This window comes from Osmia lignaria, chromosome 5 (assembly GCF_051020975.1).
Source record: "Osmia lignaria lignaria isolate PbOS001 chromosome 5, iyOsmLign1, whole genome shotgun sequence".
In the NCBI taxonomy this organism is placed as follows: Eukaryota; Metazoa; Arthropoda; class Insecta; order Hymenoptera; family Megachilidae; genus Osmia; species Osmia lignaria.
The window spans coordinates 8,967,407-8,988,478 of NC_135036.1; the positions used below are offsets into that span (position 1 = coordinate 8,967,407).

Below are 21,072 nucleotides of genomic sequence, written 5' to 3' on the forward strand. Positions count from 1 at the left end.
ACGATCGATAATGCTGGCCAACCAGTAATATCCTGATAAATGCAACGGACGGTCATCAAAATTCTTGGACCTATTTAAATATACGGTACAATGTCGAGGTTTAAACCTTTTTGCGGTCGTCCGATATATCGGACACGCTTAATTTCGCTAATTAGCAACGTCCAGCCTGATTAATTTCATCGTCGTCCTATACACGGTTATCTCGTTTTAAAACAATTACGTTTAATTATGTCGACAATTATCGAACATTTAACACGATATTTATATAGTGAAAAACATAAGAATCTACAAAAGATTATTTATTACTTGCACCAAGTCACAAATGAACTCTGCATCGCTACAATTAAAAATTATATTCTTACATATGATCAATGCTTTGCATGTCATTTTGCTGTTTTATTTATACACAATATCAAAGTTTATGAAAAAAAAGTAGGACATAACGATCGAATGGACACAAGTAAACAAGCATAAACAAATTTTCATTTACTTGGAATAGGTCGATAACGATTCAGCTGCGTTTAACGATAAAAAAAAAAAATGTTTGATTTAATCTGATCTCTCCAGTTGTTCGGAAAATTGAAATATGAACACGAATAAAACGACGTTCGTGCTAGCCAGCAGTTTACGCCGATTTAAAACACGAAATTTTACCGACAAATTGATATAATACTATTTGACGTTTTCGGATGTAAATTGTGTTCAAAAGGCCGCGCTGATATTTACACGGTGGTGATATTACACAGAATGTGTGACACACACGCAGTTATGCACGAAATAATTTCACCTATATGTGAAATTCAAAGGCATGCTACACACGCTTCGGGCAAGAATTTCAAAAGGATCTTTTTTTCGCTTATTGATCCTTAAAATCGTTTGAATACTGTTTAATTTTTTTAGAAATATTCTAAAGGAATGGCATAACAAGATTCGAATAGAAGGCTTGAAAATGTATCATAAACGTCTAAATACTGAGCATCTAGTATTATTAATGCTTTCACAAACACGCCTTGTCCGACGTACTGGATTTTATGTTAAAATAATGACCCGACTAGAGCTGGAATCGCGAATTCCGTGGATACTTCTAATTTCTCGAATACCTCGGTTTTAACCAAAGTATAAATTAAAATGTTAAAAAGCGACAAAGTTTCAGCTATACATTTTATTTTAATTTTGTTCTATTCTATTTAAAATTCTGTTTAAAATTCTATTTATATTATTTATCTAAACACGTAACGTTAACTTTTTTAGATGCTCTGCAATTGTAATCCAATCTATCCAAGTCTATGTCAGACGATCACGAACATTGAATTCATAATAAGCTCTTAAGCCTGTGTAATATTAGATTAAAAGCAATCTAGGGATGGAGTAACGTGCCTCGACCATCTTTATTGTACTTTGTGCTTGTGATAAAAAAAACCGTGGGTTGAACAATGAATGTGAACGTTCGAAACGGAAAGCAATTGATCTCGTTAATTATTCAATTGTAAATTACTCTCGTGATACGTTTCAGAGTCAATTTTAATCACTGATAATGTAAACATTATAAAGAGCCGACGAAATATACATTTTTAATTAACTACTCTGATTTAATGTATCCTTTTGTAAAAATAGATTTCATCTCATTTGTTCGCTGACAAAGCAACGCTTTACGTAGAAATGCATTTAAAGCAGGAAATTCGTCGTTGCGTGGATGTATCATTGTCATTCGACGCTCTGGTAAACGAAAACAGAGAATGCGCTATTGAAAGCGACACCGGTGTCCATTTTTAAGTGGTTTGAATGGTCGTGTCACGAATCCAACAAACATTTTCTGTATCCTGCTGAATGTGGGAAAAATATTCTCGAAATAACAACAGTACGTCAAATCGATGAACAGTGAAAACTGGAGAAGAGAGAATTGCGAGCATCAGGAAAAAATCTAGATGAACAACGTTCATTCAGCGCAGACGTTTGACATAGTGAATGACACATTTTTGACGTACCTACATTTCTGCTATTTTAACACGTTCACTGGCAAAGTGAATAATGGACATTTTTTTGTACAAAGAAATACTATAACAGTTTAAAGAAAAATCTTTAAAAGAGATGGAACGAATGAGATATGTCAGCTGCAAATTTAATTTGTACTTCTGCAAAAATCAAATTTCAACTCGTTTCACGATTTTGATGAAACAATGGAACAGGAAACTTTTAGTCTGTTCCGGTGAATTTCAACTTCTCAAGACCTAACAAAAATGGTTACCACCTGTGAAAGCAACTGAACTTCTTCGTGTTTATTCCAGATTCACTCTACCTTCAAACGCTTGATGTACTTTAGTAGATAGTTGGACAGAAAGTTTACAAAGCCCAACTTAAATTGTTTGCTTCTGACTAAAAATGGTTTTAGTTTCGAAGAGTTAATGACTCATTTTCAAGGGTTGAAAAGTTTCGAAAACTCTCTATACGCTAAACTGATGACTAATAAAAAAAAAAAGGGTTCATGATCGAAGTGACTGCTTTTTAAACAAGCTTCAACGTACTCTGAAACATCGAGGTGGATGGTCAGTTATTTTTAAACAAAATTTTATTTTCGAAGCTATCTATAATTAATTCTACCCTTAGTTTTACCCTCTAATTTCAAAAAAAGATAACAAATTTCAAAGTGGTAAACTTTAATAAGGCTCTCTTTAAAATTTGTAAAATCACTGATTCATTCATCCTTATTTCGAATGATATTTTGCATGCAATTATCTTATGTCTGCATAAACGCCTATAATTTAATTATCAATTCAAGCTTCATCAAGTAGCTGAAGCTCTGGCTAAGAGCAGGCATTATATCTCGAGACCATTCATTGTCAGATGCAAATTCCCTCGTCTCTGTATAATTCGCTTTACAACAAAAAAGGTAGCTCCTCTACCGATATTCTCGCCTCTAATTACTTGCTCCTTTATCCCTGTCTGGATCCAACTCAATTGACAGGTATAGGATTTTCTTCTAAGCTAGACATTTGCATATTTTAACGCGTTTACTTGCACCCATCTAATGCGATACAAATTAGTTTAATATTTTATCATCAAAATTAAGATTTTGAGAATTCACTGCTTTTTTTATACCACCATTGTCCCCAGGGAAGCCTAATTTGATCGCGAATCCTACCTTCGTTACTTTTTATTCTATGATGTTCCAACAACAGTTAAGAAAATGTCACTACCGTATTGTGTCAGGAACACCGGTCGGCTCGACAAAGGTACAAAGGACAGGGTAGTTAGTTTTTGAAGGTGGCCGATTAATTTAACGGCTCGAAGCTGGTTCGAGATACCTCGATCGATCATTAGGTGCAGAGACCGGTGGTTGTTGCAAGGGTTGCGGCTCGTTTGTACAACAATGTACAACACAGAAGGCTATGCCTCGACCAGCTAGACGTAGTTTCAATTGCTTAGAAATCCTCTCTGGGATTTCAATGCACAACGGAAGCTTAGAAAGTTGTTTTCGTTGGAACGCGACCGAGGAGACATCGTGACGGCGCCAATAATTAATTTCGAATCCTGGAACAATAACACTTCCGACTAGAGAAGAAACTTTTCCAACTACAACTGGGTCTATCTTGTATCCACCTGGTTAAATGTTTAATTGTTACAGTTTCACCCTTTCTCGATCGATTTTACAATTTTCTAAATTCATACATACATGGCGTTTGAACTAAACTCCCAACTAATTAGCAACAAATACCTACTCGTTGTTTGAAGAGGATTTCTCCGAGAATTAGTGTGTTCTAGGATCTATTTTCAACGAAACAGCAGTCAATTCGGCTGTATCACAGTTCCGTGAATTGTGATTAATGGCGCCGACTGCTTTATCTCCATAATCGAGATTAGCATAATTATCAGCTCACCAGAACGTTCATGCATTACGTTTTCCTGTAAATCCCATCAGCGAACATACGTCAGTTAAACGTACGCCTCGTATCTTGCTTATCAACGTAAAGAATTAAAAAAATTTCTGCTAATTTATAATTAAATTCCAAAAGCATCAATGACAACGAGAGATTTTATTTTTATTTATTGCATTCAACTTTATACCTCTCCTTTTCTTATTCTTTTCTAAACAACGGGTCATTCTTAGCACACAGTGAGCATTCAACGAGGGGTGACTATTGTCACCCTTAACAGTGGAAGGTGGGAGACCGTAGTTACCCCTTCTACATAGCGAGTGCTCAACGATGCGTGATTATAGCTACCCTTTGCAGTAAAAGGGTTAATTTGGCGTTGAAGATATAACAGTAGAAAATAAAAATACTGTCCACGTAATCTTTATGTAATTTTGACCAAATGCAGAGCATTACAGATGGGTGAACCGAGTAAAAATGAAAAAACCAAAGGCTGTCAAAACATAGTCACGCTTTAAACAAGAAAAAGGAAATGTAAAATTGAAGAAAGTCGTAGATGTCAGAGTGTTAAAAAAGTTTCTGTTATGATTCTGAGGAATCGATCTAAATAAGCTTCTTTTAAACGGCTTTCAACAATACCGAGAATAAAAATTCGGTTGAGGGGCTGAAATTTTAAATATTTTTCTTGAACGGAGGTATCTCCGCAAAGGTTATACAAAGCAAGAGTAAACCGACCTTCAAAAATAGCTACTTTGAAGACTCCTTTTGTTTGAGTTACGTTTGTGGTCGGGTTTGACAGTTATGATATGTGTATCTACATTTATGAAGATGTTATCCACCTTTAAGATACGCTTTCTGACACCACTTCTTCGGTATTAACATAAATGTTTTATGGCACTGGTTTAGGGATGTATTCTAATTTAGGAATCACACGATGTACAAATTTACAAAAAAAAATAAACAGTTGAAATAAAAGATATATGGTAAATTTTTACATTTTCATATGTATTTTTCCACGAATTCCTCTATTCTGTAACACGAAACATTTAAATTTATAAATAAATGAACTGAGAGTAGCAAAATCTGTACAATAAATTTGCATAATTGATATAAAACAGATTTAGAAACAGATATGCAATTCTACATACGAGATCGTTCTTTTTCTGATAAAAGAGAGGTTCGATGCAAACGTGGACAACAACGCAATTTTGCAAACGTGCCGTTGAATAAATTACCGAAGAATTGGTAGTCGAGAAAGGTAAACGCATGGATTATGTACAGTAATGGATTTTCCAGCTCCGACAGCGTTTTATTCCTCTCAATCTTTAGTAAAATCCGCTTGAATATTCTTGGAATTTCATCGGTTCGAAGTTTAAATAATCTCAAACAAATCACAAATTCATTAACTCTTTTTTTTTTAATTAGAAAACCAAATTTTACACAAATAGTTTGACTGAAATAGAATTGAACCAGACGTAGATATGTGCTTTATTAATGATTGGAAACGTCAAGTTTTTAATAATTTCTAAGGATCCAGCACTCGGTAAGTGATAATACTTCCATCGATCGTGGAGGAGGAACGTGTGGAAATTAGAAAATTGAAAGCGAAGTAGAGAGCGAGTAACTTTTATAAGAGGTCGCTCGAGGATGTAATTGGAGGATGTTGAATTCGATTAAGTTTAACGTTGAGTCACTTCCGAGCTAGTCACTTCTTTTTAGAAAAGAAACTTATACCCTTTTTCTTTTATCTTTTCCAAGGTACACTGTATTTCTTTTCGATTAACTGTTACTGAAAAAAAGGAAAGAAATTCAGTAAAATTTATACAAGTCTACAATGACTGAAACGTGATCAGTATTTTAACAAGAGGACATTTTACGTCAGCCAATTTAGCTGGAAAATAATGATTCAACTTTATAGTGGATATGGTGACACCTTCAACCATAAAACGTGAAGCTATTCTAGTGTCTTCCCTTTATCGCAGACAATTAAACTCATCAACGTGCGAGCGACTTTTCTTCCGCGGCGATTCGCGTAAGTTTCGCGAAAAGTTAGATTGCGAATTTCAACCTGAAAGTGTATCAGCTGACGAAACGCAATCGAGCGAGATAATTGAATAAGGGTACTTGCTGTTCGTACTTCATGCGAGTAACGAAACTCTCCAGTCGGTTTGGCTAGTTAATTTCTGGCTAGCTAATTTCTTCAACGATGACAACTAGCCGAAATTAGAAGCTTGCGCATTGCTAATTATCTACCCAGTTTCCTGCCACGGCTATGCTTTTTATTCGGAATTAATTCAAGCTTCCAAAGCATCGACAGCTTCCAAGCTTTGAACAATTAAACGACAATGCTGGGTGAAACATTATATCACGTTTCAATTTTCTAAAATTGTAGACGTAGAAAATGTAGAAAATAAAAATTAAAATATAAATTTGTTCGAATTAGCTACTCAGTATTATTTGAACGTATTCAACGATAATACGGTGGTTCGTATCAGTTGTTGTGATAAGATCCTTGCATAAATCTTATTTATCAGATGACCTCGGCGAAAAGAAATTATATCAGCCATTATGAACGGGAAATTTAATGCACAACTTTACGTTATCCAACGACTAAGAAATAGACATAATAATATGCTGGCAACCACTAAGGATATAACGAATAAAGCATCAATCTTAGAAATTGCAAACGTGTCACGATTCAAAGGATTATCATGAAAGCCTTATCAATGAATTTGAAAAAATTGAAAGTAGTCCCTCTTTGAATCCCTAATGACTATAATAGAAAGGTCTCCAAAAAGTTAAGAAAAAAAAGAAGATAAAGTAACGAATAACAGTCCTCCATCTACGTACCCTTAAAATACCGACCCTCATTTTTCTGACCAAGGTGAGAACGCGGACCTTCTCCTGGGAAATACAATACTTTTGGTACACGATCCAGGAGGTTAAAAGTCAGACTACGACTGGAATAATGCATGCAAACGGGAGCTATCATTAATCGCAAAAATAAGGGATAATCCTATTTCCCAGTGCGTCGAGTGACGGTGAATCGAAGAAAGTTCGAAAGGAGTTGGCTGAAATCGTTAGAGCTCGTTTGCACGTAAATCTTCTGCAGCTGTCGCCTAGGTACCGACGAAAAGAGAATCCGCGTGGCAGTTTCGCAGAGTATTCTTCGGGGTTTCACGATATCGTAGAGCCGACAAGGCATCGTTGCCGCGGATAAACGGCACGAATCATGAACCGTAATTTAGTAAGCTTCTTAAGCGGACTAAGGGAACCGTGCACGTGCTATGTAATCGCTGCTGCTGTTGCCAGCTTGCCTCGTTACGCGACAAACGATGCATGATTTAATATTATTACAATTTCAAAGATTAATTACATTACAAACTTCGAACTTAATGATATTGAAAGGAAAAATTTGGAAATCTTACTGCAAAGGTTTGGAGAACTCTCCTCCTACACCCCATCCCCCCTCCAAAAATATTAAAATGTTAAAATAATCATTTCTTTTATCGAAGTACCCACTTTATTTAACAGGATGTATAATTCATTAAAATAATTATTCTCTGGTCATTAATATTCATTAAGCTGCAATTAGCGTTTTCTTTTATAACAGCCAACCTTCACTAGCCGGAGAGTAATAAAGTATAATTACTGTTAGAATTTATCAAAATGTCCACATAAACGTCCTTCCGGAAGAACCTTATTTTTCCTGCGAAACGTCACATCATTAGTTATCAGCAATCTTGGCGGAAACTAGTAATTGCAAAGTTTCGCAGTCTTCCAATTTTGTAACTGTCAGGCTGTCAATATCACGAACGCTTCGTGCAAACAACTTTCAATTCTTAATGGCCGACAAAGATTTCCGTACAAGTAATCGCCGTCAGATTCTTTACCCGTAATCGGAAGATACTGCTTCCAATTGCAAACAATTGCAATGTTATTATTCTTACTCTTCAACGGAATATAAAAGGGTTGATTCGAGAAGAATTGAACGTGTCAGAATGTACTGAATAAAGGACGCGGTAATTGATAAATAAATTACCTTCGTTTTCTCTTGATCTTATAAATGCTCAATATGCTTCACTCGTGACGCATGAAACACGTCAATCCTGTAATTTAATTCATTTAGCGAGAGAAGCGCGTGACGTTTGCGTCACAGATTTCACTCAAATTTTGCACGTGGTTAGACCATACTATGTATCATAAGGTACTAAATCTACACGAATAATTATCTGATTAAATAATTAATAATTGTGCAATACAAATTTCGTGATAATCATTTCGACTACGTTTGCGCGAAGAATTTATTCCGATAACTCAGAAAAATGAAAAATTATTCAATACTGATTGCAATCGATTAATTCGCACTGCAGATTGGATCCATTTGTTTCGATATGAAACCAAACAAGAAGAGTAAAGAAACACCTTCAATAAATCCGTGGTATCACTTGTTTAAAGAAAGAATTCCAGGACATCCATTGTTGCATTTCAATTTCGAAATGAAATTGCTTAATGTTTATTTCGTTGCACGATCATTAATGACCATTTGAGCATTTTTTTGCATTTCCTTTCTCGACAGGTAGTTTGTAAAACATTGTTTGATAAAAGAAGACTAACATGCAAACAGAAGTATTTTATTAACGACGATGTCTCCCAGCGAAGAATGGGGCACCATCGGAATAATCTAAGGATATGAGAGAAACGTGGGTCGCTAAGGCTTTCTGTATTTTTTATTATCTTCCAGGGATGCAATTTAATTTGCACTTTCATTCCTTTGCCAACGTTTCAAAGAAGGCCTTTGCGTTTGAATCTTTATTTGTCCCTCGAATAGGAGAAATGATTGCAAAATACAAAGTACAAATGCCATAAGAAATGTTGTCCTCTCGAAAATTATTTTAACACAGATTAGTCAAGAAAATTCAAATCTTTAGTATACAGATTCGTTTTTTGAAAATAAAAATCTACTTGGTGGGTGTATTTGAGAAAACCAAAGTTATTGTCTATGATAAAGGAAAGATTACAACAATTTTGCTGAAATTGTTTGAATCACCCTTGTACAATCATCAGATAATGGAATGAAATTTAGTTTATGCAGTTGGACGAAATTGCAATAATCACGAGCATTTGCTGGGAAATGGAAGATATAATGGCCTCGTAACGAATAAATGGAATTGTCAGAATGTTACGTGTGTTATCAGTTTCGATTTCATTCTGTAATTAAAACAACGTAAAATGACATATTATTTAGAGAACAAAAATTTGTGTTACGATCGTATAAATATTCAAGTTGTGCCGATAATAATTTATGAGTGAGCATTTAGAGATATAATTTTACATGCAAATTAAGTAGGACCATTATGTAATAAACATGAAATTATTAATAATTCACACATGATAATGAGTTATAAAATGTTTAATTAACTAGTAGCATAATTAGATATTGATCTACGGTTGTTTAAGTTGATTTATTAAATATCTGTCGCCAGTGAAAGATAATGGATTAATAAATAATAATGCAATTAACAAATATTGTAACAGTTTAACAGTGTGAAAAATTCACTTTAATTAAAGTGAAGATTTTAATAAAAATGTTAAAAATAATATTCCATTTGAATTTACATTTTAAATTTAAAATTTCATGGTGATTTTTATTTGCAATTTTCTGATGATTAAATTTTGACAGTGCATGTATAATACCATTGATTTTATGCATATTAAAAAGCTTTATATATTTTTGAATCTGGACATTTCGAAGATTACAGATCCGATATGGATTACAAAACATTGCAGCTTTTCACGGAACAAAATAAAACTTATAAGAGGCTAGATATTTATTGTTCCACAATTTTATTAACACTGTAACCAAATATAAGCTTGAATGGACTTTTCAAAGGTAAATTGCAGAATGAATAACCACGGTCCCACTAATTTTCTTTTTTATTTTTCTCGCGCAGGAAACTCATTGCGAGCAAAAAAATATCCACGGTCAAATTTTGCAGCAAAGTTTTCTCGTTAAATCGTATTTATCGACGTTTATATCATGGAAATTACCCGTGACATTAATTTTCAAACAAAAATATCTGCCTGTCGTATTAAATGCGACTACCCCTTTTAATATTTTATGAAAATTTTCAAACACGAAATAAACCTGCTACTGAGAGTAAATTTAATACACATTTTGTTCACATTTATGTTGAAATAAATTAAACATTTGAAATAGGTATGTATATAATTACACAATGAAACTCTTGTTTCAAAGAACATTGATTTAAACAATGAATAAACAATGAATTATTATATTAAGTATTAATTAATATATGAATTTCAAACTTGAATACTCCATCAATATTTTCTTCATATTTGGCTTTTCAATTTGTAATATTTTTAATTTTTCTTTATTTTAAGTTTCATCCACTAATTTCGAACGCGACGAAATTGAAAAGACAATAGAATCATTTGGACAATAACAGGGTCGCATTCCACGTAAAATTGAATGTGATTTTAATTAAATCCTGAGAGCGTCCCGGTGAAAGAAGATCAGGAGATATAACTGCCTTGTTACACACGATTAATGCATAAATCAGAAAATGTTTCTCATATTTTGTATGTAAATTAATTTTTTTTTAATTTTCTTCCTATAATCTTTACTGGTAATTATTATTAAATTTTCGCATTTTTAAAAGATTTACTCAAACTATTATGACCATAAAGGCAGGCTAGTCGGTGGCTCGATACGTTCAGGATTTATCAAATTTAACCTAATTTTTGTTATAGAATTAAATATTCCGAATTTAGCAACCACGTCCGAGTAAAATTTACAATTCAAAACAGCAGAAAGTTTCTGCGAAAAAATAAAAAATAAAAGCACCCTATGTATATTAATTAGATAAACGAATTTTTACTTTTTCCTTTGGAAAAACTGTCTTGGAAATTTGGAAGAATACGACCGGAAAATTTCACATAATTTTTGTCAGATTATTAAAATTTAAATATAGAAGACGTTACAATATTTTCGTTCGCATTCAGCACCTACGACAATTTATCTACAAGAATATCGAATTCTTGAATCGTTCCTATGGGAAATACAGGATGATCTGGAAAGGTAGGCGAAGAATTTATAGAGGTTTTGTGGTTAAAAATTTATGATACATCCTTCTCACGACATTAATACTGTCCTTTAAATGAAGAAAATTTATTATTTCTACCCACAAGTTTTTATCATATTCCTACAAAATTAAGCTTATATATCAATGCATAGACTAAAGCATTTGAACATAATTTGCACATTAATGCAAACAATAGAGTGCACAAAGTATTTGCTCGGCGATAGCTTACAACTCACTAAATATAAATTCAATGCAACATGCCTGGGACGAGTTGAGAATTTAGTTAAGAGAACGCAATAGAACTCGGACAGTTTTGAAAATGTATACAGTTCCATGGCGTGAAGATATTAAAGTTCTGTTGAAATGAAAGATGTCGCACAGCATCGTGTGCATTTAACTTTCGCTCCAATTTCATATGAATTGTTATCTTCGTCTGTGTCAGAGTCCATTTAAAGGTTAAAATTTTGAAGAAATCTAATCTAAAATGGCCACTTTTTGGCCCTTTTCGAAAACTAAACAAAGTATCTGATTTTCACAATGATTTGAAGGCAAATAAAATAAATTTTTACAGAGATAAATCTCATTCTATATAAATTATATGAATTTGTTAAATAAATGTTTAAATCGTTCTTACGTCACCATTGAAAAGGGTTGAAATAGGGTACATATGTATATGCCAACACAATTTCCCAGCGACTCGTAACGCGGTTTGCATACGTTAGGAAAATAAAATCTCAACGATCAAAAGGTTCGCTCGCAAGGTGTACCTTACCTTATATGCGTGTACCTAGTAAAGAAAACACGATACAGGGATAGAGGGAGGTCACAGGACCCCATGAATCATCAAGGAAAATACACCGAGACGAAGAAAACGTTAATGCATGTGCCTTGTAACGTCAATCAAAGCTAATGTCCAGATAATTATAGCGTATAGCATTATGAAAATGGAAAATTCTAGGTTCAAACAACGTCAAAATCCTTCTACTATTTTGCACTTGAAATTCATTTTATTACACTTAAATTTCATATAAGCAACTTTAGCCATTTTTTTGTATGAAAATATCATAATTTTATCTAATACCATAAAATAGATATCTACAATCAGAATAACAAAGACTCAAAAATCTTCAAGTGCAAAATAAATCCTAAGTCAGCGACAATTTCCTACAATAATCTCGCGATATTCTCGTAAAAAGAATGGGATAGAAGTGTTATTTGAAGATAGATATAGGACTGTTTACTTTCATAAGTACCATTAAATATCGTGATTAAAATTTTTAAACGCCGAGTAATAAAAGACACAGCACTCAGTACAGTACTGCTTTATTGGTAACTCTCAGTATGCACTTCATGTTGGTCAAATAAAACTACTCACCTGACCTTTCACCGAGCGCATTGTTTTATAACAATGAAATGTCATAAAAATTGATATTAACTCTCTGCTTTGTATCGCAACTAAAAGTGTACTGTACGAAGTACCCTTGCAAACGCTTTTTATAGTGTAATTCAGGGTTTAGTAAAATCCAGTTAAGATTAGTTGAAAAATTAACGACTTAAAAGTATCACAAAATACCACTTATGGCTAATCAATTCGAAGCTTAAAGTTGGAAGGAAATGATTATAAAAAGGTTTCATTCGTCTGCTGGGTCAGCAAGTACCCAGGCTCTACCGTCTGATGGTTAATCCAAAATTTATTCTCATACAGAGATAACATTACAACGTGGCGAACGGGTCTTCCCGAGTAGCTAAGGTGTTTTTAATTAAATGTCTACTTCTAAATTAACCCTTCAGTTCCAATTGAACTTCATGAAAATGTCTTCAGTTTGTTAAAGAATTTAACACGCTCATACAGACAGTAGAATTGAACACCTAAAAGAAATCATTAATTGCCAATTATTAATTCATGATTCATTACTTTCGAATGAAATGAAGGGTAGAAAACTTTAATCTACACTTTGATGATTTTTTCAAGCTGAATATTGCGCAGGACGTGTCAGGATCTTAAATGGGGGAAGTGAAGTGAATAAATTTCGCGCTCTGAACTTTATAACTTCCGTTTAACATTCTCTCTAGAAATGTAAAGTATACCTATCCATCTAATAATCTACTAAATTCTTTTAAACTTCAAAATTTTGTGGGAAATTAACAAGAAAAATGCAAAAAATGATAAGGATATAATTTTTATCTCACATTATCAAAATTATTTATAGTACTAATCTAAAAATAGAAGCAGCATTTTTTGCTCAAACGTTAAACATTGTAAAATGTCCCAGAATTGATGTCCCCTCGAGTTTCACGAAAATAAAATTCTCTATTTCAGTATATCCGTGATATTTGCACGAGATAATGAGATTAAAGAATTTATAACCATCCCTCCAGGTGGAAATTTTGAAACACTACAAACTAGCCATTCAGAGAAACGCAGTGAAACGAAGTTCATCAGTAAACTGCTTCTGCAGTTTGATTAACTTAATTTCGTCGCTCGATTCTGTTATCACTAATCCTTAATGTGACTATTATAAATACATCGCAACTTCCTACACTTGCAAACTCGCTTCATTGTGAACATTTTTATTAAATCATATCTGGTATCTCGTCAAATCTATACAGAATATTTTGAGTATTGACAGGTTGATATATTGGCAGCAGAAGATAACGAGGTTGCAAGGTTTCGCGTGTATTTTAGGTGGCAAGGGAATCGAGGTTGTCCATAGTGTTGGTAGAAACAATAGACTTAAAGCTTTACTCTAGATCTTTGCATCTCTATATTGCCTGGCCGACTGCGTTATCTGGCCAGATGTTGCCGAATTTTAAGCATAACCAATTTATCGCTTTATATATATTTTGTTTTCATCTATATCCTAGTTTATTCTAGTTACGTAGGCAATGTTGAAAGCTTTTATCGGTTCGCGATAACCGTTAAAAGTTTTTAACGAAAAACTTTATTTCGCGTTGTTATCGAATTTTCCTACGTTATTTCATCGGCTCTATTATTTTGGAATTTTTATCACGGATCGCGAATGAACGGGTTATTGATTAGAATGGACGCGTGAAGGTAATAGAATACTGAAAGAAGCTTTTATAGAGAACAATCCTTTCGATTTTACTTTCATTTTTAACAAGTTCAGCGTCGAAGGTAGGAAAAGGGAAAATTGAAAGTGTGTAAGATTATTTGGATCATTTTGACAGCGGGTGCCTCGAAAAAATATTGAATTTTATTTTTACCTGGGGAAGCTTGATTCAATCGCAAGTATACTAATCGTAATTCATAGACCTTGTCGGTTTAATAGGATGATTATGCAATAAATAAAAGAGAAACAGTTGACATTTTCATTCACTTTTTCTCTTGTTAATATCGTCGACTAGCCGAACCGAGAAATGAAAAGATTACTCTATGATGTTAACCACTCAAAAGATTGACGTCAACATTCACCTTGACGCGTAATGATACTGTTACTGATTACAATGTTGGCAATGGCTTTCTTGAAAGTAATTCACCCGAATCGATTGCTATCACTAATGATTACATGTTATTTTTTCATATTTATCGTAGATGAAATGACGATTAATAGTTGTACGTTAAGTACGAGAGCTGTTCTCCTTTTCGGCTTCGATGCAAAACTAATCTTTGCACGTCTGAGAAATTACATTAAATAATCCTCCAAGATTCTATGTAAAATATTGGAACAGATAATTATTTGTCTCGTCTAAATTAATTGCAAACTAAACAGAAAAGGAGGAGTATGGGTTTTCTAAATACGTCAGAAATGAAATAAGGAATCAAGCTATTAATAAACTGGAATTACCATTGTACAAATTTGACACGACTCTATAATTAATAACCTACTGCAAAGAATAGATTGTATAAGTGATAAAAAGAAGAGAACCTGAATCATTTGAATAGATTTACGTCACGTTCTCAGTAACAATACATTTTTGATGTTTATAAGTATTTTAAATTACATCTACAGTGGAATTACTGTGAAATTTGCGTCATTAAACACTCAAATACACACCTTATCTTCGATAAGGAAAACCTTTTAAATCTTATTATATAAAGGGTTACATCTGGCACAGATAATTTAGTCGTTTTGGTTTACAGCATAAGAGAACATCTTTTTCCAAATTTCTACCTCCAACAAATGTAAGGATAATAGACGAGAAGTTGTGTAATTTTTATGTGGTGCCTTTTTTTAATTTGATTAATTCATAACATACATCAATTAATGACTTGACGAATTAAATTTTCTCCATAACGAAATAATATATTAAAATATTTTTCATTTATTTTCTCAAGAAGAATCAATTCTTGTTAATTATAAAATAAATCTTCAATTGAAAAGATAGAAAAGACAGAGTTAATTAGTAAGTAAAGGTGACGATTTAACATTGAACACCTGTCCGACTACCTGAATTAAGCTGACTTTGTGTCTTCACGACGTCCTTGTAAATATCGAGGTGATGTACAAAGCAGCTCGATAAAAGCAAGCCACGATTACTTTTTACTGGCGAGATAAAATAAGGGTCGGTCGGACGAGACAATCGACCCTGATCGTCATTCGATCGAAAATGAATATTAACACCATGGATATACGAGCACGCTAAACACCCCCCTTTTTTCTCTATGTTACAGATTAACAAGATGTCACTGTCAGAGTTCCGTAAAAAGAAGTTACTCTACGTTTTCAACACCTTCTTCGGTGAGTAAAAGATTTCTTTTTTAAATTTAATATTGCTGTGTATGTATCGATGATAGTCGTACACGTGTACAATAGTAGTTAATTAACGTAATTATTCTTTACCTTACAATTTTGAAAACATTGTGGTAGCTTTAAAATTCTTCTGAAAAATTCAAGCAATTTTCTCTACTGGCAAATGATATATCCACTTCCTCTCGGCTTTAATCGAATTCCTCAATTTCGGAGGAAAAATCACGTTATCCTTAGCAACATCTTCGGGTACACAAAGAACATTTTCAGCCGAATGGTCAGCATTGCTGTTAACATTCCGGGTAATCCGATTCCGTGCCAATTACTTCGGTACCCTCAACGACTCCTAATTGTCCCAAGAACGTTATCTCCGGTGTTCACTCGAACGAACATCCTTAGCCATCATTCTAGTCCCGATACGGCGAGCTTTCATCGCCAGTTGGCCAGTATTTTTCCCGAGAAGTGGAGGAGCCAGTCGCTTGGTAACGAAATAGCAAAACTGATTGCCGTTCTCTCCCTCGATTCTAACGTGCTCTTCTTCGAACCCGCGTCAACAATCTTATTCCACTTTCGGTCCTTCCTTTTCGAGGCTATCGCGTGAACCGACTGCCAGCGATACTCCCTTCCAGTGAAATGAAATACCGACCATCCTGTGTAGGGTGGTCGTCATCATCCCCTTGGGTATTTTTTTCGGGGGTTGAAAACGGAATCAAGGTTGTACAGGGAGGCGTTTTGTTCGGTCTCTCTATGGCACCTATGTGTTGGCCAGTCGGCTAAAAGTGAGCCAACCTCGGACACCTATTTATGGTATGGAACAAGAACAGATAAACAATGGATGCGGTTAAAGGGGGATGTCTTGCTGCTGGTGAAATTACACGTTTCTGTTTATGTGCGCGTATCTTTCGCATAGATGCATCTGTGTACAGGGGCAATCATTCATACGAGTTGGATGCAGTTTTGTGGCTTGTGCGCGCATTCGAGAGAAACGTCAGTTACAGGACATCTTCGTCGCGCGGTTTGGCAAGTATCCTCGATGCACATTGCGGTTCATAAATACTAGGATACTTATAAAATTTCAAGTGTATAAAATAATATTAAAGATATCAAGGAAACCTTTACACAATTATTTTCGTTAAATCTTAAGCTTCAAATCGATGTATCGCAAGTTTTATTTCGTAGTAGTTTTAATTTATCAATGTCACGCGTCGCGAAAGTATCACGGGCATGAATAATAAGCTGGCGTAAATATTACGCGTAATTAACGAACGAAACTTACGAATAAAGTGGTAGATGTGAACAGGTGTGCATCGAGAACTGCGTTACCAGTATATGCGATCCTAGCAGCCCGAGCTTGTTCGTGTGAAGCATGGAGGTCACAGGCGTGTACACGCTTGGCGGACCTCATTAGCCCCTCACTTTCTTTCCTTCTTTGACCGTCGATCGGCTGCTAAACATATCCCACAGGGCTGTTCTTCGCCGTCGATACGGTATTTCACCGTGACCCAGAGAATGCCGTGAACGACGTTAGGTAAATCGTGGAATCTCCGCTTGTCATTCAAGCTTATAAATGATCGCACGTGTTTCAAGCCTGCATTTACTACAGTGGATGATCAAATTATGATCAGACGAAAAGAAATCTCATGGCGATTGCACCAAATTTAGTACAAGAGTGGGTGGGAGGTTCTTTGACAGAAGAAGCTACATGATATACTTTTCACATATTTTTGAAAGTATATAAGTTCGAAGTTTCTCTTCAGAAAGGACGCACTTCCGGATCTATGTTTATATGACCTTTTATCTTCCTTAGGGGAAGTAGAAAAAGCTAACAAAGTTTGGCCACCTATTTTTCTACCACCTTTTATAATAATCCACATTTATTGATAATATCTCCGGAAAATTTTGAAAAATTTTCTTTCGAGCAAGGAATTCTCAAAGCACGAATTAACGACAACCTTCTGAAATAAATATTTAAACCAAATTAACCAAAGTCTTAGGATTCATTGTGAAAACGACAATTGACAAACAGGAAGTCTCGAGATCCAGGAGGGTGGAGGGATAGACACCTGAATGAAGAAGAAAAGTCGTAGCAGAGTGAGCCAGGAAAATTGGGTCGAGTCGCGAAAATTAATGACATCCGATTCAAACGACGACGACGACGACCTTGTCGTCGAAGAATGAATGGCACGATCGACGAGGGGCTCGTCTTTTCGAACGGGTCCGTCGTGAAATCTTGCGCACAGCTCTCTCGCTGGATACAGGCCAAAATTCCATCCCTCTGCCCACCAACACCTGAGTCACGCCCATATTTCATTACATCGATTCCTTGTCACGTGTTTTGCCTACGTGATCGAGCCCCTTTTCCCCGTGGAAAGCTTTCCACCGAAGCTTGAACGCGACCACCGAAGGGTTTTGTTTCGATCATCGGCGCGTACCCGAGCGATAAGCTGACGGTGCTAATGGTAGCCGAAACCAACCATTTAATGTTAACGCCGTGAACTTAATGCGGATGATGCCTTTGACACCGTCTTGACATAATGTTGGACGTGCCGCAATTTATCTCCGGGATTATACTTCTTTCCTTGGATACCAGCCAAGCTTCACTTGCATCTTTACTTATTTAGTACTTGCAATTTCACAGTGAGCTTAATAATTGCGTGAAAAAATCGTATAGAATTATACTCATTTTTGGCATTGTACTAATCATTAATTTTTCTTTTTCTTTTTTTTTAACGCTTTCAGATGTCAATCAAAGTGGCACGATCGATAGGAAGGATTTCGATCTTGCTATACAAGTAAGTTGTAGAAAAATGTGCTATTTTTTTTTTTCATTAAGAATGATATGAATAATTTCTTTTTTCTGTTATAGCGAATCAATGAAAATAGAGGATGGAGTGCTGACAATCCCAAAGCTCAAAGTATAAAAGAAAATTTACTGAAAATGTGGGAGGGTTTGAGGTCAAGAGCTGATACAGACCAAGATGGCCAGGTAATAAATTTTGAAAATTTATGTAGAAAAATGTTTTAACACTGGCAGGGTGGACATGGCACCTCATTATTTTAAAATTCTATTATTTTGAAAATTTATTATTTTAATTCCACTTCATTCAATTACACCCGCTTGTTATTTCATTTCGATCCCCGTGTAAATTTCAGAAATACAATCAAACGATATTTTTACTCAGGAATTTTAGTTTCCGGTTATATTTTTCAGGTTAGCCGAGATGAATGGTTTTCACTGTGGGAAGAATACGCAAAAAATCCATCGAACCCATCCGAATGGCAACAAACATACATGACTTTAACGTTCCAGTTATTCGATGCATCTGGTAAGCTTATTATACTTTCAATTTCTCAGAACAATGGAAAATTTTCGCTGCATTGTTCTTTGATAGTTTGCTAAGTTTGCTAAGTTCACTAAACTTTCTACGATTTCTCGCTGAGAACACAACCGAACACAGTTTCAAAATATTACAAATGCAATGCAGCACAATGCACCAAGGTTACACTGCACATAATGCACTTTCAGATGGCAAATAACTGATTAGAAAATCAATTAAAAAAGAAAATTTCATGCACCCCTTTAATATAATACCACCCGAAGAAAGCATACCGATTCAATAAATAAATTTTCCAGAAATCAATTAAAACGTTAACGAAATTACTAATTAACCAAAGAATGTATCGTTATTGTTAATTCAGGTGACAAATCGATCGACGAGAACGAATTCTGCAACGTGTGCAGATATCACGGGGTGGCAGAGACCGAGGCCAGGGATGCTTTCAAAAAACTAGGGGTGGTAAGCGTAAATCATAATTAACACAATTACACGAAAACACCCTCACCCGTGGGACACTAATTCCATCAAACTATTCCTCTTTTGTATAGGGTCAGGAAATGAACTGGGATAAATTCACCAACCTCTGGAAGCAATATTTCTCCTCGGACGAGCCAACCGCAGCCGGAAACTTTATTTTCGGGAAAACTTCCTTCTAACTCGTTTATTTTTTTTTTCCACCCCCCCACGGAATTCGAATACGTATACTGCACTTCCTTGCGTCGCATTTTCTTTTTCATTGTAATTTTTTAATTCACCCTAAGACGAACTCGATTAAATCTCTTTTCCTTTCAACAACGAATTAAATATATTTAATTTCTTGATAATTTGAAGTTTCAACTACTTTCTACCCTCTTGGCGTTGTAAATAATCATCCCCGTGAATTCGATTATTCACGAACGGATGATATGCTCGACAAATAATATCGTTTCTATCCGCTGGATAAAAATGGCGGCAATTAAGTATATCTCATTGTATGTTTGTATATGTAGAGTATTTAAATGTAAGAGAGCAAAAGAACTCTAATGATCGTGACATGTGCAAAGTCTTGTTCGTTCAGTGTCAAAAAATCGTTGTGCTTTCGAACGAGATATAAATATTTCCCTCCATTATTGAACAAACGATATTCGCAGAGTTTAAGTGTAGCTTCAATGTTTTCGTGTAACATTGGAAACAAAGTCGACGTGGGGCAGTGTTTAAAGAAAAAGAAAAAAAAATCTTCGTGTAATTATCGGCAGGAGAATTAGAAGAGATTAAAAAAAAAAAAAAGGTTTTAAATGTTGGCTTAATTATCGTGTAAGAAGCATCGCAGAAATGAAACGTTATATTTTAAAAGCGTCAATATCGTCGTAAATGTGTCTTATATAGACATTATTATATGCTGTTATACTAATGAGGAAACAGATCAAAGTGTCTACGTTTGATTTTAATGAATATTTGCAAATTTGGTAATTAGATCGAAATAAACGACGCAAATTTTTTGCAGCTAGTCAATTTCAACTTTAGAGGGTGAAATTATCCTCTAAAGTTGTAGCTAAAAAATACTAAATGTTTCAAAAACTATCATAGATATAAGAATTGATGGTAAGTATTAATTTAATTAAGCAGCTATAATATACCTCAACTGTTTAATAATTTTATAAAATTTCGTCAAAATTGAAAATGGATGCTTTGATATATTTTCTTGTAAGAAGTGCAGAGGAACGTACGTATATCTTACAGAAATATATAAATATAAATATACAAATGAATACATATTATATTTGAACGACAGAGTTATCAATAAATTGTAATGAAAGAGATTTTTAAATTTTAATCGATGTTGACTTGAAGATGCAGCCAGGGAATTAAACAGTTGGTACATATTCGAATTTTGAAAAGTTCAATTCTCTATTGCTCGATGAAATTTTTAATTCAGCGTAAAAAGAAATTAAAATTTGATGAAATGAAATAATCATTTAATCCATCAAAAGTGGGCAATTGAGGAATATTAATGAAAAGTAATAAATCAAAATACGATTACTCACACACACTCGTATTCGTACAATTCTGA

The 21,072-nt window shown here is 34.5% G+C and overlaps 1 protein-coding gene across 2 annotated transcripts in view; it reads left to right on the plus strand.

The window, feature by feature from the left end:
- Scp2 (Sarcoplasmic calcium-binding protein 2) overlaps window positions 1-19,846 on the plus strand; it is a 28,920-nt gene extending 9,074 nt beyond the window's left edge. The window contains exons 1-7 of one of the 2 annotated variants that reach the window (XM_034325162.2): window positions 15,004-15,119; window positions 15,609-15,675; window positions 18,424-18,476; window positions 18,551-18,670; window positions 18,896-19,010; window positions 19,384-19,481; window positions 19,571-19,846. In XM_034325162.2, coding sequence (XP_034181053.1) covers window positions 15,618-15,675; window positions 18,424-18,476; window positions 18,551-18,670; window positions 18,896-19,010; window positions 19,384-19,481; window positions 19,571-19,678 — 552 coding nt within the window. In that variant the 5' untranslated portion in view covers window positions 15,004-15,119; window positions 15,609-15,617 and the 3' untranslated portion in view covers window positions 19,679-19,846. Of the gene's footprint in view, window positions 1-15,003; window positions 15,120-15,608; window positions 15,676-18,423; window positions 18,477-18,550; window positions 18,671-18,895; window positions 19,011-19,383; window positions 19,482-19,570 lie in introns of those variants that run through there. The other variant, XM_034325163.2, reaches the window with a different exon arrangement.
- Window positions 19,847-21,072: the final 1,226 nt, after the last annotated feature.